Source organism: Poecile atricapillus, chromosome 2 (assembly GCF_030490865.1).
Source record: "Poecile atricapillus isolate bPoeAtr1 chromosome 2, bPoeAtr1.hap1, whole genome shotgun sequence".
NCBI classification, from domain to species: Eukaryota; Metazoa; Chordata; class Aves; order Passeriformes; family Paridae; genus Poecile; species Poecile atricapillus.
Genome location: NC_081250.1, coordinates 110,236,253 through 110,254,698, shown reverse-complemented (window position 1 = coordinate 110,254,698; position 18,446 = coordinate 110,236,253). Strand labels below are relative to the sequence as shown.

The window sequence follows — 18,446 nt, the reverse complement described above, 5'->3', positions numbered from 1 at the left end:
TAACAGCATCTACTTGAAAAGTGACTTTCAAGATTCCTTACTAAAAGGGATTTGGATCTTACCAAGATTTGGATGAATATAGAATTTTAAAATTGCTATTCCACTCTTCTACTCCTTTAAATGAAACAGGAAAGTTCACCTCCATTCCCCAGTTTAAGCAGTGGCCAGAGACGTGACACTTTCCTTAAAATATATTGTATTTATATTGTATTGATATATTGATATATTGATATATATATTTATATTGTACTGATATTTTTTAGGTGATAAGATGGCCTCTTAGAATCTATTGTCATTATAAATTTTCACAGCAAAAAAGTAGGTCAGCAGCAGTGTTCCTCAGGGCTCAGTTCCAGGGCCTTACGTTCAGTGTATGCAGGAGCTGAATGCACCATCAGCAAGTTTCTGATGAGATCCAGCTGGGAGGCTGTGGTTGACTTTTAAAGGATGGGATGACTTGCAGAGGGTTCTAGATGAATTGGAGCATTGGGCAGTGATTAAGGGGATGTGATTTAATAAGTCAAAATGTCCCACTCTGCTCCTGGGATGGAGTAAAGCCAGGCACAAGTGTAAAGTGGGAGTGACTGGAGAGCAGCCCTGCACAAAGGGATCTGGGGTTGCTGTTTGGCAGCAGGAGCCAGGCTCAGCCCTGGCTCACAGGAGCCAATGGTGTGTGTCCTGGCAGCCAGGAGGGCAAACCCCATCCTGGGGTGCAGCCAACCCACCATGAGCTGCAGGTCAAAAGAGGCATCATTGTCAATTGTTTTTTTAGTGTGTGTGTGTGTGTTAGAGTATGTTTTTCTCATAGTATTGAATTTTTTGTCTCTTCTTGATTTTTACAATGTCTCCTTTGTTTTCTGTATGAAGACAGGTACACAACCTTTTAATCGTGCAATGCTCTTTAATGTTGGCTTCAAAGAGGCAATGAAGGATGCTGTCTGGGACTGCATAATATTCCATGATGTGGATCACTTACCTGAAAGTGACAGAAATTACTATGGATGTGGAGAAATGCCACGCCATTTTGCAGCAAAGCTGGACAAGTACATGTACATGTAAGGAAATAGTTTTAGTTGCATTATTTCTTAAATACCCCAAAATATTTAAAAGTGTATGAATTTTGTGACACTATATACAGTAGGTGAAAACAACAAAGCAGCCTCCTACTATGCTATTTAGAGAAATGAATATTTAGTTACTAAAAGAGATTTAATTTTAGTATCTACTTTTGATGCGTCACTAATTACAATATATTAATTTTATATTATAGTTATTTTATATGATTTTCAATATTGAACTTATTGCAATGAGGTTGATCTCGAAAAAAAGAAAAGGGCTTTGTATGTCAAGGGAGAAAATCTTACCTAACTTACTAGAAATGTTTTCTGGCTACATAAACACCTGCGCTGGATGTTACAGAATAAAAACAGATAATCTGCAGGAAAATATCACATATTAATTTCTCATAAATGTACATTTCTATTTGTTTCATGCTGCTTTTTAAACTTATGATTTTCTTCCTGCTAGACCATTTTGCATATTGTCTCTCAGTCTCTACTGACATTTGGTGAATGTAGTGGGACCTGCAGTTTTCTTACCTCTTTCTCTTCTGTCAGTTTACATTAATCTTGCTTCTTAACACTCTGCTATCTCACGATATTCTTGGAATCACTTCACATAAAGCTGTGGCTTATTGTTTGCTACATGTATGTATTTGCTATTCTGAACTTTATTTGTGAAATTAATCAACTCAACAACCTGGTAAATTAACAGATCAAAACACATGGCTCTGTGTCTGGACTTCAAGTGGTCAACCAATCAGCAGTTAAATGTTTAAACATTTCACATATATTTTAAAATAAATAAATTAGCACCTATGAATAGATAAGAGATTTCATTATTTTTTTATGTATTATAAAACACTTTGTAGAAGTAAATTGATACATTTTGTATAAAAAAAAACCCAAAACAGATCTGTAAAATACAAAAATAAATAAACCTCAAAAAGCCTAACAGTCATATTCCAGTTGGTTTTGGGTTGGCAATGTTTTTTTTTTTTTTTTGGTTATTTTGGAGGTATGTATGTGGGAGAGACGGAGGAGGAGAGTTAAAACACCTGCTCTTTCAGTTAAATGTTGGAAGGCAAATAATATTGCAACCTTTTCCACATGCTATTAAGATTTGGTTGAATCCTGTGTTTCCACAGAGATCAGAAATTACATGATTGTGTATTTCTGTTTTCTTTCCCCTTGCATTCTGGACTTATTCAGTGTGGCAGTTGTGTCCTAAGCAATGGTAAATCTTTTTGTGGATGGTCTTAACTCCTTGAAGGTTCCAGATTTGGAAGTGTCTCCTAAGAGACTTTTGTTTTATGAGACTGTGTGCTGCTTCTGAAAGAAAGCTACTTTACTGTAGCTTAACTTCTGGGTTAAGGATGCAAGTCAATGTTGATGGAAGTAAATACAGATACTTAAATGTTTAATTTTTTATTTTTTTTTTTGATTAACAGAGTGTTTGGAGGACTGGAAATTGCATTGGCTGGGGCAAAACATGTTTTATAGATAGGCTGTTCATGTTGACCAACTGCTTACTGCTTAATTATATGCGTTAGCAAATACTGTTGCTTACTGACAGGAAAGCCCTTAAATCCTTTTGATTCAAAAGTTTATCTCTTAAAAACTGGAAAATGTTTGTTTTTTTTTTTAAAATCAGCATGTCATTCACTGTTTAATATGTACTGTTAAACTATTTCTGTCAAATTTTGACAGTTCTGTAGAATATAATAATGAATTAAAATTATTTAATTGATGCATTACTGATTTGCAATTTTTCAGTTGATTAAAGAGGGTTTTTTCAGTCAAACAATGTCAACATAAGTTGAGGGCTTCACTTAACACTTCAGCTATGGGTCTGAATCAGCCATCTGAAATACCTGGTAGACTTTTGTTTCATATGTGTGATACTAATTGGAGCTACATTTTAAGAGCACCTTTTATGCAAATCAGACACTACTGCAAACCTTTTGTTCAACTTGGTGTACGTTACTTAATGCTGGCAATCTGTGCACCAGTTTCCCTTAGTGAATACATTCAGCCTCTGATCATGTCCTTAGTTTGGGGCACTTGATCTTTTGGAATGGTGTTATTCAAAGAAAGGGCTACCTATCACAGTTCAGCTAACAATATAGAATTTGTCTTTTGTTTCCAGCCTTCCATACAATGAGTTCTTTGGTGGTGTAAGTGGCCTGACAGTGGAACAATTCAAGAAGATCAATGGTTTTCCAAATGCCTTTTGGGGATGGGGTGGAGAAGATGATGATCTTTGGAACAGGTGAGTGCTTAGGTCTTTCTGTACCATCCACTCTTTTTGACCAATTAGGTGCTTTCTGTTCTGTTACTTGTTACCTTTTTGTAATTTGTTTTAAATGGGCAAATTCTACATAGTTTGCTTCAGAAATATCAGAATATATAATTTGAAAGGATAAGTATGATGTTGTTTTTTTCTTGGCCTGGGGACAACTAGCAGGTTTTTAAGAGCTAAGTCTTAAAACAACAGATATAACAACAGGTAGCCATACTAAGCATATTGCATCACTCTTACTGCTAACATTATGAAATACTATGGCACAGACATGTAGTGTAAGCAGGAGGTTCATATCTTAGGGGCAGTGTTTGAGAGAGAGGTTCATTTGTGAATATATTGATAGTCCCAGGCTGGACAATGGACAGCCCTACTCATGACATTACCAACTGCTCACAGTGAATGAGTCTAAACTGTTCTAACTGAGCTATTGAAAGCATCTGTGTGAGTGTATCTATAAAGAGATACCTCTTAAAGGACAAGTTTGTTTCCATACTTTTTTTCTTGCTTTTTCTCATGTTTTTATGCTGGAACAAGCAGGAAATATTGAATAATAATTATTATTATTATTGTTGTTGTTGTTGTTATTACTATTATTCACTTTGATTTGCTAGCTTTTTTACTAGAGTTTGGACATTTGCTGGTTTTTTTAGGAAGAGAATGCCAGTGAACAGAAAGACTTAGCTTTAAAATATTTGATGTGTATTTTTCACTTTTGCTTTAACCTGTGTGGTGAGTTGTAAGATGTTTTTACAAATGTTTATGTGTTATACTGCAGGGTTCACTATGCTGGATACAATGTAACAAGACCAGAGGGTGATTTAGGGAAGTACAAATCCATTCCTCACCATCACAGAGGTGAAGTCCAGTTTTTAGGACGGTAAGACAAACAGAGAAATATTCAAATACTACACCTAAAGATGTGAAATTTTTTCCTTGAATCTACACATATGAATAAGCGGTCAGTTCTTATCAGTGCTATTTCCTCATTTGTGCTAAAATTTGTATTTTCTTAAAAACATGTTTGCTGTTCAGATTTTTTTTTTATTTAACCATGAGAGAGACTAAATTTGTGTGTCGGAAGATATTTTCATCATAACCTTTGATCCATAATGTTATGCCATAATAGTTTGGGCTTTAGTGCTGGCAGGGCTCCATTAGTTGGCTATTCTGGATATTTTGCAAAAAGGAAGCAGTGCAGCTAGGGCAAAGGACTCCTGCATGAAAACTGACTTAAAAACTCCTCAAGGATTGGTTTCTTTCCTCATATTTAATTCTTTTCTGAGATTCAGGTCTTCTCATTTCCTACATACATTGATTTAAACCTTTTCTTTTGAGGTTCCTTTCTTTTGCTCAAAGATACAAAACACTTAAACTGGCCAACTGGTTCTGGCTTCCCTGGAATGGAAGGGAAGCCAGAACCATTCTGGTTTCTATTCCTGGAATGGAATAGAATTTTATGATTCTATTTTGAATATGTTTATGATATGTGTTTGCAGGTAACTAGAAATGCTGCTCAGTTCTGTCATCAATGTCATCAATGTCATCAATCAAAAATCAATCTTTTTCTGGGAACATATTTTTTCTCTTTTATTCATAGGTTTGAATTATGAATAAAATTATAGACATGTGCAGTAGAAATGAGTAAATATGTTATAGGAAACTAAAATGTATATATGGGTAATCTGGGGGAGGGGAACTTTTTTTTAATCACCTCAAATTTAGATGTTTGCAAATGCAGGAGTATCAAGAGTGAAATGAAAATAATTTCAGACATTCAAAATTATAATGAAGAATAGTGAAGATTCCTAAATCTTTCCTAAACTCCTTACGTGAATTTTATAGCAAAACAACAAGAAGAAATGGAATAATTTAAAAAAAGCTATTTAGTTTGGGACCACAAAAAGTTTGCATATTGAATGCCTCCTAAGTTATTTAGTCTTAATGTTAACTTGTATTTGTGGCCATAAAATCTAACAGTATTAAAATTCTTTAAAAATTTGCTTTTAAACCTAAGGTAGGTTATTTGGTAATTTCAAAGGTCTGAAGAGTAATTTTAGAATTTAAGGTATACTTCAAAATCAAATGACTGTCACAGTATCATGTCTAACATCAACTGAATTGTTTCTTGCAAATCTTTCTCAACTTTCTTCTTCCAACTCCTTCTGCAGATACAAACTTCTGAGGTATTCCAGAGAACGTCAGTACATTGATGGGTTGAACAATTTAGTATATACTCCTAAAATAATTGTCAGTAGATTGTATAAAAATATAACTGTTAATCTCATACCAGAACTTGCTCCTGTTAGAGACTATTGATGGAAGTGGAGTGGCAAGATATCCTACCAGAATAAACTTTTAACACTGGAAGCTACTGATAAACACTGTAAAACAAAGCAAAACCAACAAACAGCAGCTTAAAATTAGTTTTTTGACCAACTGATGATGCATATTTGGGATGAGAAGTGATTGTATGTACCATGCATTTTGTCCTGAAAGAAAAGCCAGCAGCTACCACTCAGATGTTTACAGCATGAGACTACTGTTCAAGCCTTCATTCTTCACACTCTGTATCTTAACTATTCAACTAAACAAACTGCAGAAAACAGACTTGTAGCTTCTCTGGAAGTAAGGACAGGCCTCTTCCAGGAATTTTTTATACTAAACTGCCCCTCCTCGTATTTAAATGAATGCTTTTGTTTCTTTTTAAAATGTGTTTTGTAAATATGTGATGTAAATTAATGTGTGTACATTGCTTTTCAGTTGTTCAATATTTTATGCTTCGGTATGTATTTGAGTGTGTTCTCATTTGAATTCTATAGGAATGTTTTTATTAGCATGAAAGAACAAGTGTAAAATGTAAGTATGCTTATAAAAGGTTATACCTTATGTGAAATGAAGGAAATATTAATTTTTGGCCAGCTATGACTGTAAACTGTTATACTAGTTTTGAGCTCTAGGCCTCCTGCATATCTATATAGAAAAATCAATTTCTTATATGAACCTGCTAGAAAGAAAGCTTTTAATTTTATTTATTGCCAGCAAAATTGTATGATACCCTGCCTGCCATCTGAATTGTATTTATATGCATATTGCATGTGTATTACAAAAAATCTTGCAGTTGTTGCATATTATGATCTACAGGAACTCTTAACTGTTTCCAAGTGTGCCACTAGTGTCAATGTCAGGGATTTTAATGCCTAAAACGATGTGTCTGGGTGCGTACAGTACTTTGGTATTGGTTTTTTGTTTTTATTTTTTTTTAAATTCTAGTAAACAGCACTTTTTTTCCTCCAAAATCAGAAGAGCCAAAAATGTGTCTTCATTGGAAGAATATTAAAGTTAGATTTTTAAGAGAATAATAAAACATAGTTCTAATAGTTCAAATGCTTGCAGAGTGGGATTTTCAGAAGCACGGTGTTGGCTGCATTGTTCTGCTGATGAGGATGGTGATGACATAAGCAGAACAGAAAGCAGGCCATTCCCAAGTGCTTTTTAAAATTCCACTCATAATATATTATTCAATATAGCTATTTAAGGGCCTATTCTGGTAGAGTGCTGAGTGCTTCTATGATGCACTGAGGATCCTCAAGTCGATGACTGTCAATGAGATTGAGGTTGCACAGTCCCACTAAGGATTGGTCCTGTCTCTCTATTTTTGTGGTGTTAAATGTATGAATAACTAGCCTCTTTCCTTATCTTATTTTCTCTTTGCTTGCAATGTTATGCTACCTAAAAGTATCCCACTGCTAAGCATTATTATCTTTCCTAATATTTTTTTACATCCCTTGTTAATACAAAGGAAAAGGACCAGGTCATTTATTTTCTATGTTAATGCAAATATAGTGACCAAGATATGCTAAATTGTTTTGTTTGTCACAGTTACTCAACTCTTTAGGAACCAAAGACTGACTTCTGCTCCCATAAAGAATGGAAAGCAGTATATATAATAAGGATTGTTTATCCATAGAGTGTTCTGTAAGAGTGTTGAAAAAGAATTCTAACTTTAAGTCATTACTATATGTTGGTTTCCTGAATTGCTGCCACAAATGGTGTAGCGCTTTGTATATTTTAAGTTTGTTTGCCATAAACACCTTTTATTTCTTTGGCATCCCAGCAGCAAATTCTGCCCTTAGCCATCCTTCAGTAATGTTATGAGCTTGGCTGTAAGCATCCCAAATATTTAGTAGAAATATTATAATTTAATTTAGTAGTTGCGAACAATTATAAGGGATAGTTTATACCATACTAGAATTACCTTAATATCTACCAGTTAATCTAACATGCTTTAGGAACAATGTAATACACTGAAAATAAGTAAAAGCATAAAGTGAAGAAAACATCCTTCAAAAGCATGCATAAGTGGTTTGCTCACCTCCTGATAGATTTTTCTTTAACTGGGTGTACAGAACATTCTGAAGCATATGGAGAAAGCAGAGATAATACACTGTATGAACAATTATATCTTCAAAATAAAATTAGTCTTATTTCATAGCAGGCTATAATACAGTTCTTTAAGAACAGTTGAATACATTTTTAAATCCCTCATGTAATTTTGAAGTGATTTCTGGTTTTCAGTACAGGTTCACCTACAATTTCACACCTACAATCATGAAACATCTTTTGGTACTGTAGGTCTGTACTGTTTTCTGAAGCATGCTTTTGTGCCAATTACTTAGGCATTCTGTGAAATATATGTGCAATTAAAAAAAAATCTAATGCATATATATGTATATATACTTACATATATGCATACTATATTACACCTATGCTGTGGCTGAACTAATATAACTTTACAGCTTTAAGTGATTGATCATGTATGGTCCCAGAAAAACGTGATTTATACCAGTCTGTGAATGGATTGTGACATATAGCTGAGTTCTTAAAAAGTTTACATTTTGGTGCCCCAAAATGATGGATGTTAAATTCTGAATTGCTGACCAACACTCTTCTCTAAATACCTTTTATCACTTTGTTTGGAAGTTTTAGAAGTTGCCATCTTAAATTACATCAAACTAGTGTTTGTATACTACCTGCTTGAACTCAGTACTTTTCTGTAGTGAATTTTAACATAGACAGTGCCTTCAAACACAATAAATATGATGCAGAACTAAGAGTTGTGCACATTCCTTTTGATAATTTCATGGTTCTTGTAAAATGTAGAGAGAAGCCAATCACATTGGCTTTTGCATTGCTGACAAGGCAAATGAGGGATGTCTTCAAGGAGTGAACATGGAGTGAGAAGAAGGGAGTATTTTACAAGATTCTGAAGGTCTTGCAAATTAGCAAGTAAAAACATTACAGAAATAGTAAGAGTAGAATCTGGTTAATGTGCTAAGATACTCTCAAGCCCCTTTTCTCTATTTCAGATTTAAGTAGGAGAATATAAAATATAAAGTCCATTTTGCAAATAGGCAGTGTATTGAAAAGCAAGTGCAAAATGTCCTTTTTCTTGGATCTTGCCACTCTATTTTTCTATTGTTATGTTTACTAATTGTTGTAGTGGGTTACTAATGAGCCAGCTGTTTAAAAAAATTAAAAGGATCCATTGCATATCAGCAAGCGGAAGTGTACTTAAGATTATTTTATTTGTAGAGGTATGTAAGATAGGCTTAATGAAAAAATGCACTGAAACAAATGCTGGGAATTTCCTGTGTACTATCATAGTTTTGGGTTTTTTGTTGTTCATGAAAATGTTTGTACTTTTTTATCATTGTCTTTTATGAAATATAATGTTCTAAAGATTGTGTTGGTTTGTTTATTCTGAGATTCTGTGGAAAAGATATCATATTTGTGTTTTGTTTCTAGATAAAATGCTCATTTTTCTAGCGTCCAGTTCCCCAAAGTAATAGCAAAAAGAAAGGACACACCTGTCCAAATACATCAGGTTAGGCTGTGATGGGATCAAGCCTTAGGCTTGAAGGGCATTTTCCCTTTCTTTGTATTTATAGGCTTTCAGCTTTTGGTTTTATTAGGCTCAAGTGACTCAACCTTTTTGCATACTTTTCCAAGATAGGCTTACTATTCTGTTGAATCTCCTAATGGTTTTTCCCTATATAGGGATTACTAGAATGGCAATAGGATTCATCCAAATTTCTCCTGGCATTAAATAGGAAACTCATTTTCTCAGGATTCATCAGTTATCCTTATTTTTAATTGCGTTTTACCGCTATTATGAAAGTGTCTGATGGTTTGAGGTATGCAAGTAATTCTGGAGAGTACTTCAACTGGGGACAATATTTGCAGAATTTTCTGCAAATACATGAATGAGCTTCTTCAGGCATGTTTGAGCAATATACTTTTCTGAAACACAGGCTTCTGGTCTGTCCTTGAAAATGTTGCCAGTTATGATATATTGGAAAACAGGAAAGAAGGCATTTTAACTATGTGTAGCCTGCTTAGCATCTTTAAATGCTGTTCTACCACACTGTCACCTTTACCTGCTTTTACTTCTATGTCTCCAAAATCAGAATTGAGAGGTGAGTTTATCTGATAATTGTGTGGGGCCCTGAGGAAGTAATCCCATGTGACTTCATCTGTTGTGAGCTTCATTAATAAAACATAGGAGATGGTAGTGGTGGTTTGTATTTTCTGTCTGCTTACTTTTCATGAGATGCCTTTCACAGATGTGTTTTGTTCAACTCCTTTGCAAGAAGAAATTTAGTTTAAAAGCTTCATGAAAGTGGTTTATTCTCAGAGTCCCCATAATGGAATTTCAATAAATTTTCTCATAATGTTAATGTGTTTTTTTCAAATCCTAAACTTCTGCTCTGAAGGGCAATACTGGCAATACAGAAATGCAGAATGCTTTTATTTAGAAGAGTATTTGGAAACAAAGTCAATACACTTTCTTCCTAAGGTAAACAAAGTGAATAAAAAACTTACTGTTGGTGTTTTACTATGAAATCTAAAGCTGTTGATACAGTCAGATACCAAGTTCTTATAATTTCTGGAAATTTTAATTTACACAACTGAATTTTCATGCTTAATGTCAGCTTCTATTCCACTGGGTCACTAACTACTGCTGTAGTTGAGTAAGAGAAGGGACTAAGGACAACAGCAATCTTGTAATGCCGATTACCAGCATCGTTGGCTGTAAACACCACCTGGAAAAAGAAAAACCAAATGCGAGACAAAATGAGAAGTGATCTCTAGATAAAAGCCTAGATAGAACCATTGCGATCATTGTATGCAACTTCACATGAAACTTCAGAAATATTCTCACTCTGAACTGTGACTGCCCGCAACACACAGTTTTTCCACTGGTTAAATATCCTTTGTTAAAAGTATAAATATCACAATTTAAGAATTTATTTATTACCCAAATTGGCATTTCCTTGTTGGTACTCATAAATAGCAACAAGATTTTTTTCCTTATTGCTTCCTTATGAAGGTTTACTATGAACCCCATTGATTTTCTTTGTTAAAAACCAAACCAAACAAACAAAAGAAAACACCAAAGAACCAAAACCAGCTAGCCCATTTGTCCATTCTTTCAAGTGCTGGAGTGCTTTTGTTGCTCTTAACATGTTCTGTACTTCAAGGAACAGAATTAGACAGTGCTACACTAGCTATCATTAGGCCAGAGTATGAAACAATGAGTTTCTTTAGTTCTGCTTTAAAATCTAGTAGTTAGAGAAGCTGGCCACAGTATGATAATAACCTTATATATGAATGATTTACCACAGCCCTATTAACATCTCCCTGACCAGCACATCCTGTCCTTTGATTTCTCACTCCACATATTACATTATTTTGTGTTGTGAGATGAGAGGTGTCAGCTTTTAAAATAGACAGTTTAATAGCATTCCGTGATGCACAGCTTGTGCTCCTTTTAATCTTAATAAAAAAGATGCATATGAAAAAATCAGTGAACTGAGCAAATTATGTTCCCTACTGAGGCTTATTTTTAAGAAAGAAGGCTCTTGCACTGTAGATTAAATTAATTTACAGTCAACCATTATCTTGATATACAATCAATTTACTTGCATGCTTTAAATCTTTCATCTTCCCTTTCTTTTTTCAGTTCCCACAGAAGGCAAGACTATCCAGGATTAACCTTCATTATTGTCTAGTACAAGAATGTCATCTTCCGTTTGCTTCAGGAAGACAGAAAATTTAATCCAGGTGTTTGCCACCTTTTCTCTGCAGAGATAAGGAATAGCTGAGCAGATCTGTCACAGTCTAACAAACACAGAACAAATATAGAACCGCTGTTACTGAAAAGCCATAGGGAAGCACTAAGGCTGTTGAGGGGACAGAGACAGTCCCCAAGGAGTCCCAAATCCTTCATCAGGCCTTACTTGGTACCTGTTTTGGAACACCTTCCTCTAACCAGTTTATTTGTTCCATGCAAATAAAGAGGCATGTTGTACCTTTTTTTTTTTCTGTTGTAAACTGGGGCTCCAAGCATCCAGAACATAGTACATAATTTTGTTGTCTTTAAAAATCTAAATATGAACTTCATCTGTAGCCATACAAATACCTGCTCTGAAAGGCAGATAAATGCTTTTCCCAGGGGCCTTCACAGAGTACTCCATTTATTGTCCCTCAAACACTTTGAATAATCACAAAACCAATCATGGGCTTAAGTAGAGGTAGAAGGATGGAAAACCTCCTCATAAATATTGCATCTAGGAGCTTTGAGACTTATGGGGGAACTAGTAACTAGGTTCTGTCATGACTATGTTGCTACAAAGCTTTGAGACTGTGTACTTAAAGTGTTAATGTGAAAATATTTTAAAGTGAAAAGAAAGTTCAACATATGCAGTTAGCAACTGAAGTTACACATATTAAGTATCTTTATTCTTTGAAACTGAAATAGAGGAAAAAAGGAATACTCACATCAGCATGGTGGTGGAAGGGATTCAAGCCCATACTCTTCCAGTAAGAGGCTGTATCAAGCTCAAGCTTGTATAACCCTGCCACAAATTGTTCTCTAGTTGTAAGCTCTGGGAGGCCTCCTTTTTCATTGGTTTGTCTGTGTAATGGTAGGAGAACACACTTTTATAGTTTGGTTAAAAGCCTGAGAAAGATGCAGCTTTTAGCAATTGAACTTGAGTGATGTGTGGCTTAAGTAATAGGATGAATACTTCTATTGATCTGGAATGGCTTATATCCATCTGTATTATGGATGCCTCAGAGCTTATCTTGGCATTTGCTACTTCCACAGTGACCACAGCAGATGGCTGCCTGCCATCTCACTTACTCTGCATGGTTTGGGGGTGAGCCAAAAACTGGCATTATTGTTCATAGGCTCTTGGCAGACTCCTGGAATTAATTAAATGAACCCACTCAGAGGGAAAACTTCACTGCTGTAAGCAATGTGGAAGCTCTATGATGCACTCACTGTGCTACTAAGTAGGGTAAACTGTCCTGGTTTTTCCATGTTTCTCTTTCCTATTTAAATATATTGAGTTGTTTCATCAGTATAAATATTGTTTACAGTTGTCTATTAGAAATTTGAGATCTGCTATTTAAAGTGACCATAGGTCAGCTAGCAGTGTAGCCTCATAGAATTCTTTGTGGTTTGTATTGGCCTCAACAAACAGGCAGTTTTGTTTGATTTGAAGATACTATCAGTGTTATATAAAGCCCTAGTACTGATCTGAAACCATACATCTTTGAACACCAACCCATTTAGGGGCCCAGAAGCGATATTGAATGCTGTCTCTCAGATGTCCCTTTTTTGAAACACCTTTGTGTAAAATAAACTTTGTAATAAATAATAATAAAAAGTAATTGTAACAAAAATAATTTTTTATTAGGTAGGTTATCCACAAATAGCAGGGCTGCCAGTAATAACTGATCACTTTTCTAATAAGTTTTTTCAGATAATGCCAAATGCATCTTTGATTGTGAATATTTGTTACGGGACCTCTTGTTAGCATTCAATTATTTACAAATTATCAAGGTGGGAGAGGTTGATTTAGTATTAGCAATACTTTTGCTTCCCTAATTCTGTTTCAAATGTTAAATGTGTTTTTAAGACTTCAGTCAACATCCAGCTGTTATGAGTATCTTTATATAGAGTCTCTAAGCTCAGAAATGAAGATAAGTGAGCTGAACACTTTTACTGGAAAGTTTCACACATTTACAGTGTGTGATAATAGAATAGTGATGGGATATGTGTGAAATTGTCTTGTCACTTGAGGGTGTGAGTCAATTTAAGTAGGACAACATGAATAGATTGTTTTTCCCACACTGTATGTGTGCCCTTCACAGTACCTATATTTTTCAGGGACACATGAGAGGAGCGTTCCTTGTGCCAGTCCACTTCTCTGTGACACCAAAGATCCATATGAACAGCTTCTACTGGAATTTCTAGAAATGCATCTGAGTCTGGAAATTCACTGTTCAATTTTATGGGCTATGCTAGGCCCTTGAGAGCCCTATTTTTTTTAAGATGGAATAGACTGTTAGCATACCTGGAAAGGTCTCAGATAAGACTTTGCAGCTATCATGAGCAGCTAAGTGTGGAAGTGGAATATTGCTTGGTGAATAAAGAATGCTCATTCTGTGTATCCCCTAAGAATTTTTCCAATTTAATTTCAGACTATAAGTAAAAATTTATTTATATTTTTTTTGTGTGTTAATATATACTAAAATAGAGGGCAATTAAAAAAAAAAGTCATCTGCATTTTTAAATTCTACAATTATGTTTTTTAAAAGTCATGGCAAAATTTATGTATCTGGAGATTCTTTTCTGTTATTTGAGATGTTATTGCTTCTCTGTGGGAGAGAAGGTGAGAAAGATTTATCCCCAAATTTTCTCCTTTTGGCTAAGTCATTTATCTAGAAGTAAAGAAGGCTATCAAATACAATGTGGTATATGTTCAAAACAGTTTCTTTTTAAAACTGTGGTGTTGTAAGGAATGAAAATCCATTTAGAAAGATGGAAAATGGCCAGTAAGGGTTTGGTTCTCAACCAGAGTCTTGGATTCAAAATGTAGGAGTCTGACTCTTCTGGTAACAATGCAGCAGTTTATTGGTGGGTACTTAAAAGTAATATAGACCTTTGCAATGAAATTAAAGAGAAGTGATGACTGAATTAAAGGATAGCTGAAAACACTTTCTTGTGTTCGTAGGAATTATAAGGCATTATAAAACCATTTTGGTAGTTTAAACTGTAGTACATTTAAAAGACAGTCTGCAGCAAGTTAATTCAATTGTATGTTATCTTTCCTCTGAGTAAAACAGACATCTCACTTTAGAGAATGTGGAACTGATCTTTGAACTATTTGGCCTCTTCCTATTGCCTTTCCCATTTTTCACTCATTAGTTTAGTGTGACTTACTTTGAATTTAACAGTTCCCAAGATCCATCTGCAGCTTCTTTGTATAATTTAACTGGAACATTTGGAGCTGGACTTCCTCGGACTGAATCCACAACTTTTACGGAAAGAGGATGCTTGGCATCAAGAGGGTCCTGCAATAGGAAGAGAGAATTTTTATGTTTCAAGAAGGGTAGGTGATGGTGCATCATAAAACAGTAAGGAATACTATTATTCAGATCTAGAGTAGAGACCATATTTTCCATGAGAAGATTTCTGTGTGCTGAGGAAACATAATCCAAAGCATTCTCAGGGCTGGATATGGTGGAGCCAGGAAGGAAGATTTCAGGAGCTGCTGGGCATGTAGCCATGCACACCAGGGAGGCACTGCAGCTGTGAGACCACCTCTATTTTTTCTTTGGCATGGCTTAGTTACATATCATCTCCAGCATGAAGTTGTAACTTCATTGTTGTCTAATTGTGGCCTCAACAGGAAATAATTACATCCTCAAAGGTAGTAGGAATGTTTAAAAATCTGCCAACTCTTCCCTGGTATTTTGGTCTGGCAATTTGAGCGCATCTTTCTGGATTTGAGAGCCTCTGATACCTTGTTGCCATAGAGTTATCTCTGTTGCCACAGAGTTACAGTTCTGCTGTAAACGTGTTAAGCACCACATACAGACTCTCTCCTAACCGCATGTTGAATCAGCTTTGTCAGCCCTGGCAGCTACACAAGGACAGGAGAGAAAATCCTTCCTTCAAATACAGGATGGCTATAGTTCCATCCCAACATATTCATCACAAGTAGTGGTTATGGCCTGATGTTTTACCTTTTCAAAAATAGAGGTGAATCAAGGCTTCGAGCTTACCCAATTCTGCAGATGAATAGTGAGAAAATAGAGCTTTGTAGAAGGTGCTAAGCAGGGATGATCTCAAAATAGCAGTTGCTGATATCCATTTAATCATTGTAAAATGAATTGTGATGTAGCTAGTTAAAAATTAAGAGCCCTCTCTTTCATTCCCTCTTACAGTCTGGGACGTTTCATGGGCCAGGAACCCTGTCTAGCACCATACCAATATATCAGCATCAATCTATCCTGCCTGTATGCCCAGATTCCTCATGCTCCCTTCCTGGAATGCAGGGACTCCTCACTGGTGTTACTCATGAGGCTTCAGTAAGAAGGGCTGCACTGCCACCACTGATTTTCCTGACTTTTACAGCCTGGGAGCTCAAGGAAAGTCTAATTCGTCAACAATGTTAATCAGGTATTATTTTCCCAAAGATCACAGTTGAGAGGAAAAATGAGTAGTTGAGGAGAGAGAGAGAAGGCTTTTGTAGGAGAATTTCAGGCTGAAGCATCTCAGTCTTTAGCTTGCTTTCCTGGGATAAATGAGCCCGCTGGAAGAAGAATCCTGACTTAAGCTCTGATCTTTACTTACATGGGATTAAGCTGTAGTGGGTAGAGCAGTAAGGCAGAAGTCTAAAGAAGGCCTTTCTCCAGCATGGATTTTGCAACAGGAGATGAAATTCCTCCTGACACAGCTTGTTCACTATGTTATGAATGCTCAAGGGTTTTTGTCTAGTGAGTATGATAGTTTTCCCTTTCTTGTTTTGCGTTGCTTTTCGTATTGTTGCTATGTCTAATGACAAGTGCTACTCCTCTACCCATAAAGTCTTCTCACTAATCACTAGAGAAGGAGAAAGAAAGACCAGAAAAGAGCAGCCCCAGAGAACTACAGTCAGTACATACTGTAAAATCAAAATAATAATAATAATAAAATGGATTTTTTTCCTTACATTAATTAAAAAATAATAAAATAAAAATATTGGGGTTACATCAGTAGAAGGACTTCAGTCCTGAGACACTTACCGATGGTGCAGCTTCAGAGCAAAGTGCCAGGCCAGCTAAGAAAACCAGAAATACAGAATGAAAAGCCATTTTGCCTACCACTAGGAAGTTTCTGTCAGCAAGCAGAAACAGGTGGGAGCTGTGATTTTTATATCAAGGCCTCTCAAATGGTCTCAAAGCTACTTATCAGAAAACGCCTATGACTTTCAACACATAGATTCATACTATTTACTTAGTAAATAATGAGAAAATAAGTAACCCATACAACCCATGAACCCATGAACCTTGTTTGTGAAAATAAGTCTTTAATATCCTTGTCTGTGAAAATACTGTGAGCATGGCCTAGTTCAACTACTGTCCCAGTTTTCTTGGAAGAAATATCTATTCTGTTTTATTTTTCTTTTTTCTTTTTTAATTGAGGAATAATGCTGCATTGACCTCATAACTGAGAGAAATACAAATTTTATGTCAACTCAGCAATTTCAGTGTGAAATTCTCTGTGGTTATGGCTTGGTTTAATTGAGTCACCCATGCTTATACATTAAAAGGTTCCTCTCTGTGTCACTCTCCTCCCCACCTCTAATAAAAGGTAGGTGGATAATCTGTGGGCTATTTTGTTATCTTCTGCATTCCCTAGGAAGAAAATTATATTACTTTTGGTTTTCAACACACCAACTTCTGAAGCACATTTAAACAGTATTTTAAATTGTATCACTTGTCCCTTAGATTCAGTACAAACTCAGGACTTTCCCTGTATACCTGCAAGTCAACTCCTACCAGAAGCATCTGGTTCGACTGAGGGAAATATTGTTTCTTGAAATTAAACTTTGTCTTTCTAATCTTGGTTTAGACATATGTACATACACTCTTTAACTAGGTTTATCCTCTCTATCAAATGGATGGCTACCAGCAGAGTAGTTTTTTTCTGCTTGTTTTGTTTTTTTGCCGAGTATATCTATATGAGTAAATTTATGTCCTATTTTGAGGGCTTAACACACTTCAAATGAAACCTTTCAAGCTCCAGGGATAGCAGGATCCCATGGAATCTCCATACTTCATGGTGGGTGCTGTTTTGAAACTGTTTGCACTGCTTACAAGAGTTGTGTAACTATGGTAGCATCTAGAAATCCGTGAAAAAGTAATCAGTGAAATGTTAAAGGCAGGCTTTTGTAACTTGTGAATTCACTTGCTATGCCGTCATCCCAGCAGGCCCTGGGTATGAACTCCAAGGTCAGCTGCAAATGAGTGCTAAAGGCTTCTGGCTGGCACGACTTCAGTTTCTTTCTCTGTAATTTACGTAATCCAGTTAAAACCCAATTCCTCTGCTTCAGGATATTTTAAATACAATAGGCCATGGGTTTACAGAAATCACTGCTAAAGCCCTCAAAGTCTTTAGTCAGTTTATCAGCAATTTTATTTGAATCAGATTCACTCCATAGCTTACCTTTTCCTATTTCTAAAAATATGAAGAAAATATTAAGATGCTGCTTCTCTTTTTGGACTTCTTTTCAATGATGGCTACAGATTTGACTTATTAGGGATTTAACTGGAACACACCTGTAAAGGGTAGCCAGCTGTGTGATGTCAAATAATTACTTTAATATCAAAGATGTTAAAAAAGTGCTAACTGAAATTACTTCAGTGCTTTCTAGATTGATCGAGCAGGCAACTTTCCTCTTGAAACGCCAACGTGTTGATGTTTACCAGAAGTTTTAAGTAAAGGTACCCAGATTTTAACTCTTTCATCTCTCTGGAAATACTTATTTCACTGGTTTCTGCAGTTTGTTCTGCTGCTGGATATTCAGAATTTTACCTACACACCCTTTGAGCTGGTTGACAGTGGGACCATATTTTCTGTGTGTAAACTTGGAGTAGCACGGATGACTTTCTTATTTTGAGTACATTTACCTGGTATTTTTTTTACAGTAACACAACTATATGAATTTCCTGTTTTGAGCCAATGT

The 18,446-nt window shown here is 35.6% G+C and overlaps 2 protein-coding genes across 2 annotated transcripts in view; one reads left to right on the top strand and one right to left on the bottom strand.

Moving 5' to 3' along the window:
• B4GALT6 (beta-1,4-galactosyltransferase 6) overlaps positions 1 to 9,222 on the top strand; it is a 30,735-nt gene extending 21,513 nt beyond the window's left edge. The window contains exons 6-9 of the mRNA XM_058832590.1: positions 868 to 1,055; positions 3,208 to 3,330; positions 4,139 to 4,240; positions 5,532 to 9,222. Of these exons, the coding sequence (XP_058688573.1) occupies positions 868 to 1,055; positions 3,208 to 3,330; positions 4,139 to 4,240; positions 5,532 to 5,679 (561 nt within the window). The 3' untranslated portion in view covers positions 5,680 to 9,222. The remainder of the gene's footprint in view (positions 1 to 867; positions 1,056 to 3,207; positions 3,331 to 4,138; positions 4,241 to 5,531) is intronic.
• A 922-nt stretch (positions 9,223 to 10,144) lies between these two features.
• Positions 10,145 to 16,663, bottom strand: LOC131576185 (transthyretin-like). Its single transcript, XM_058832591.1, has 4 exons — positions 16,504 to 16,663; positions 14,657 to 14,787; positions 12,205 to 12,340; positions 10,145 to 10,466 (listed from the first exon to the last, which is right to left on the bottom strand). Exons 1-4 carry the CDS (start codon positions 16,570 to 16,572, stop codon positions 10,359 to 10,361), a joined length of 444 nt encoding a protein of 147 aa, XP_058688574.1. The 5' UTR covers positions 16,573 to 16,663; the 3' UTR covers positions 10,145 to 10,358.
• Between the last annotated feature and the right edge of the window lie 1,783 nt (positions 16,664 to 18,446).

Excerpts from the sequence above, each read along its gene's own strand:
- LOC131576185 (XM_058832591.1), bottom strand. The coding sequence starts at position 16,572 with ATGGCTTTTCATTCTGTATTTCTGGTTTTCTTAGCTGGCCTGGCACTT. Across the intron at positions 14,788-16,503 it reads GCTCTGAAGCTGCACCATCG|GACCCTCTTGATGCCAAGCA; the intron begins GTAAGTGTCTCA and ends TTCCTATTGCAG. Across the intron at positions 12,341-14,656 it reads TGGGAACTGTTAAATTCAAA|ACAAACCAATGAAAAAGGAG; the intron begins GTAAGTCACACT and ends ACCATTACACAG.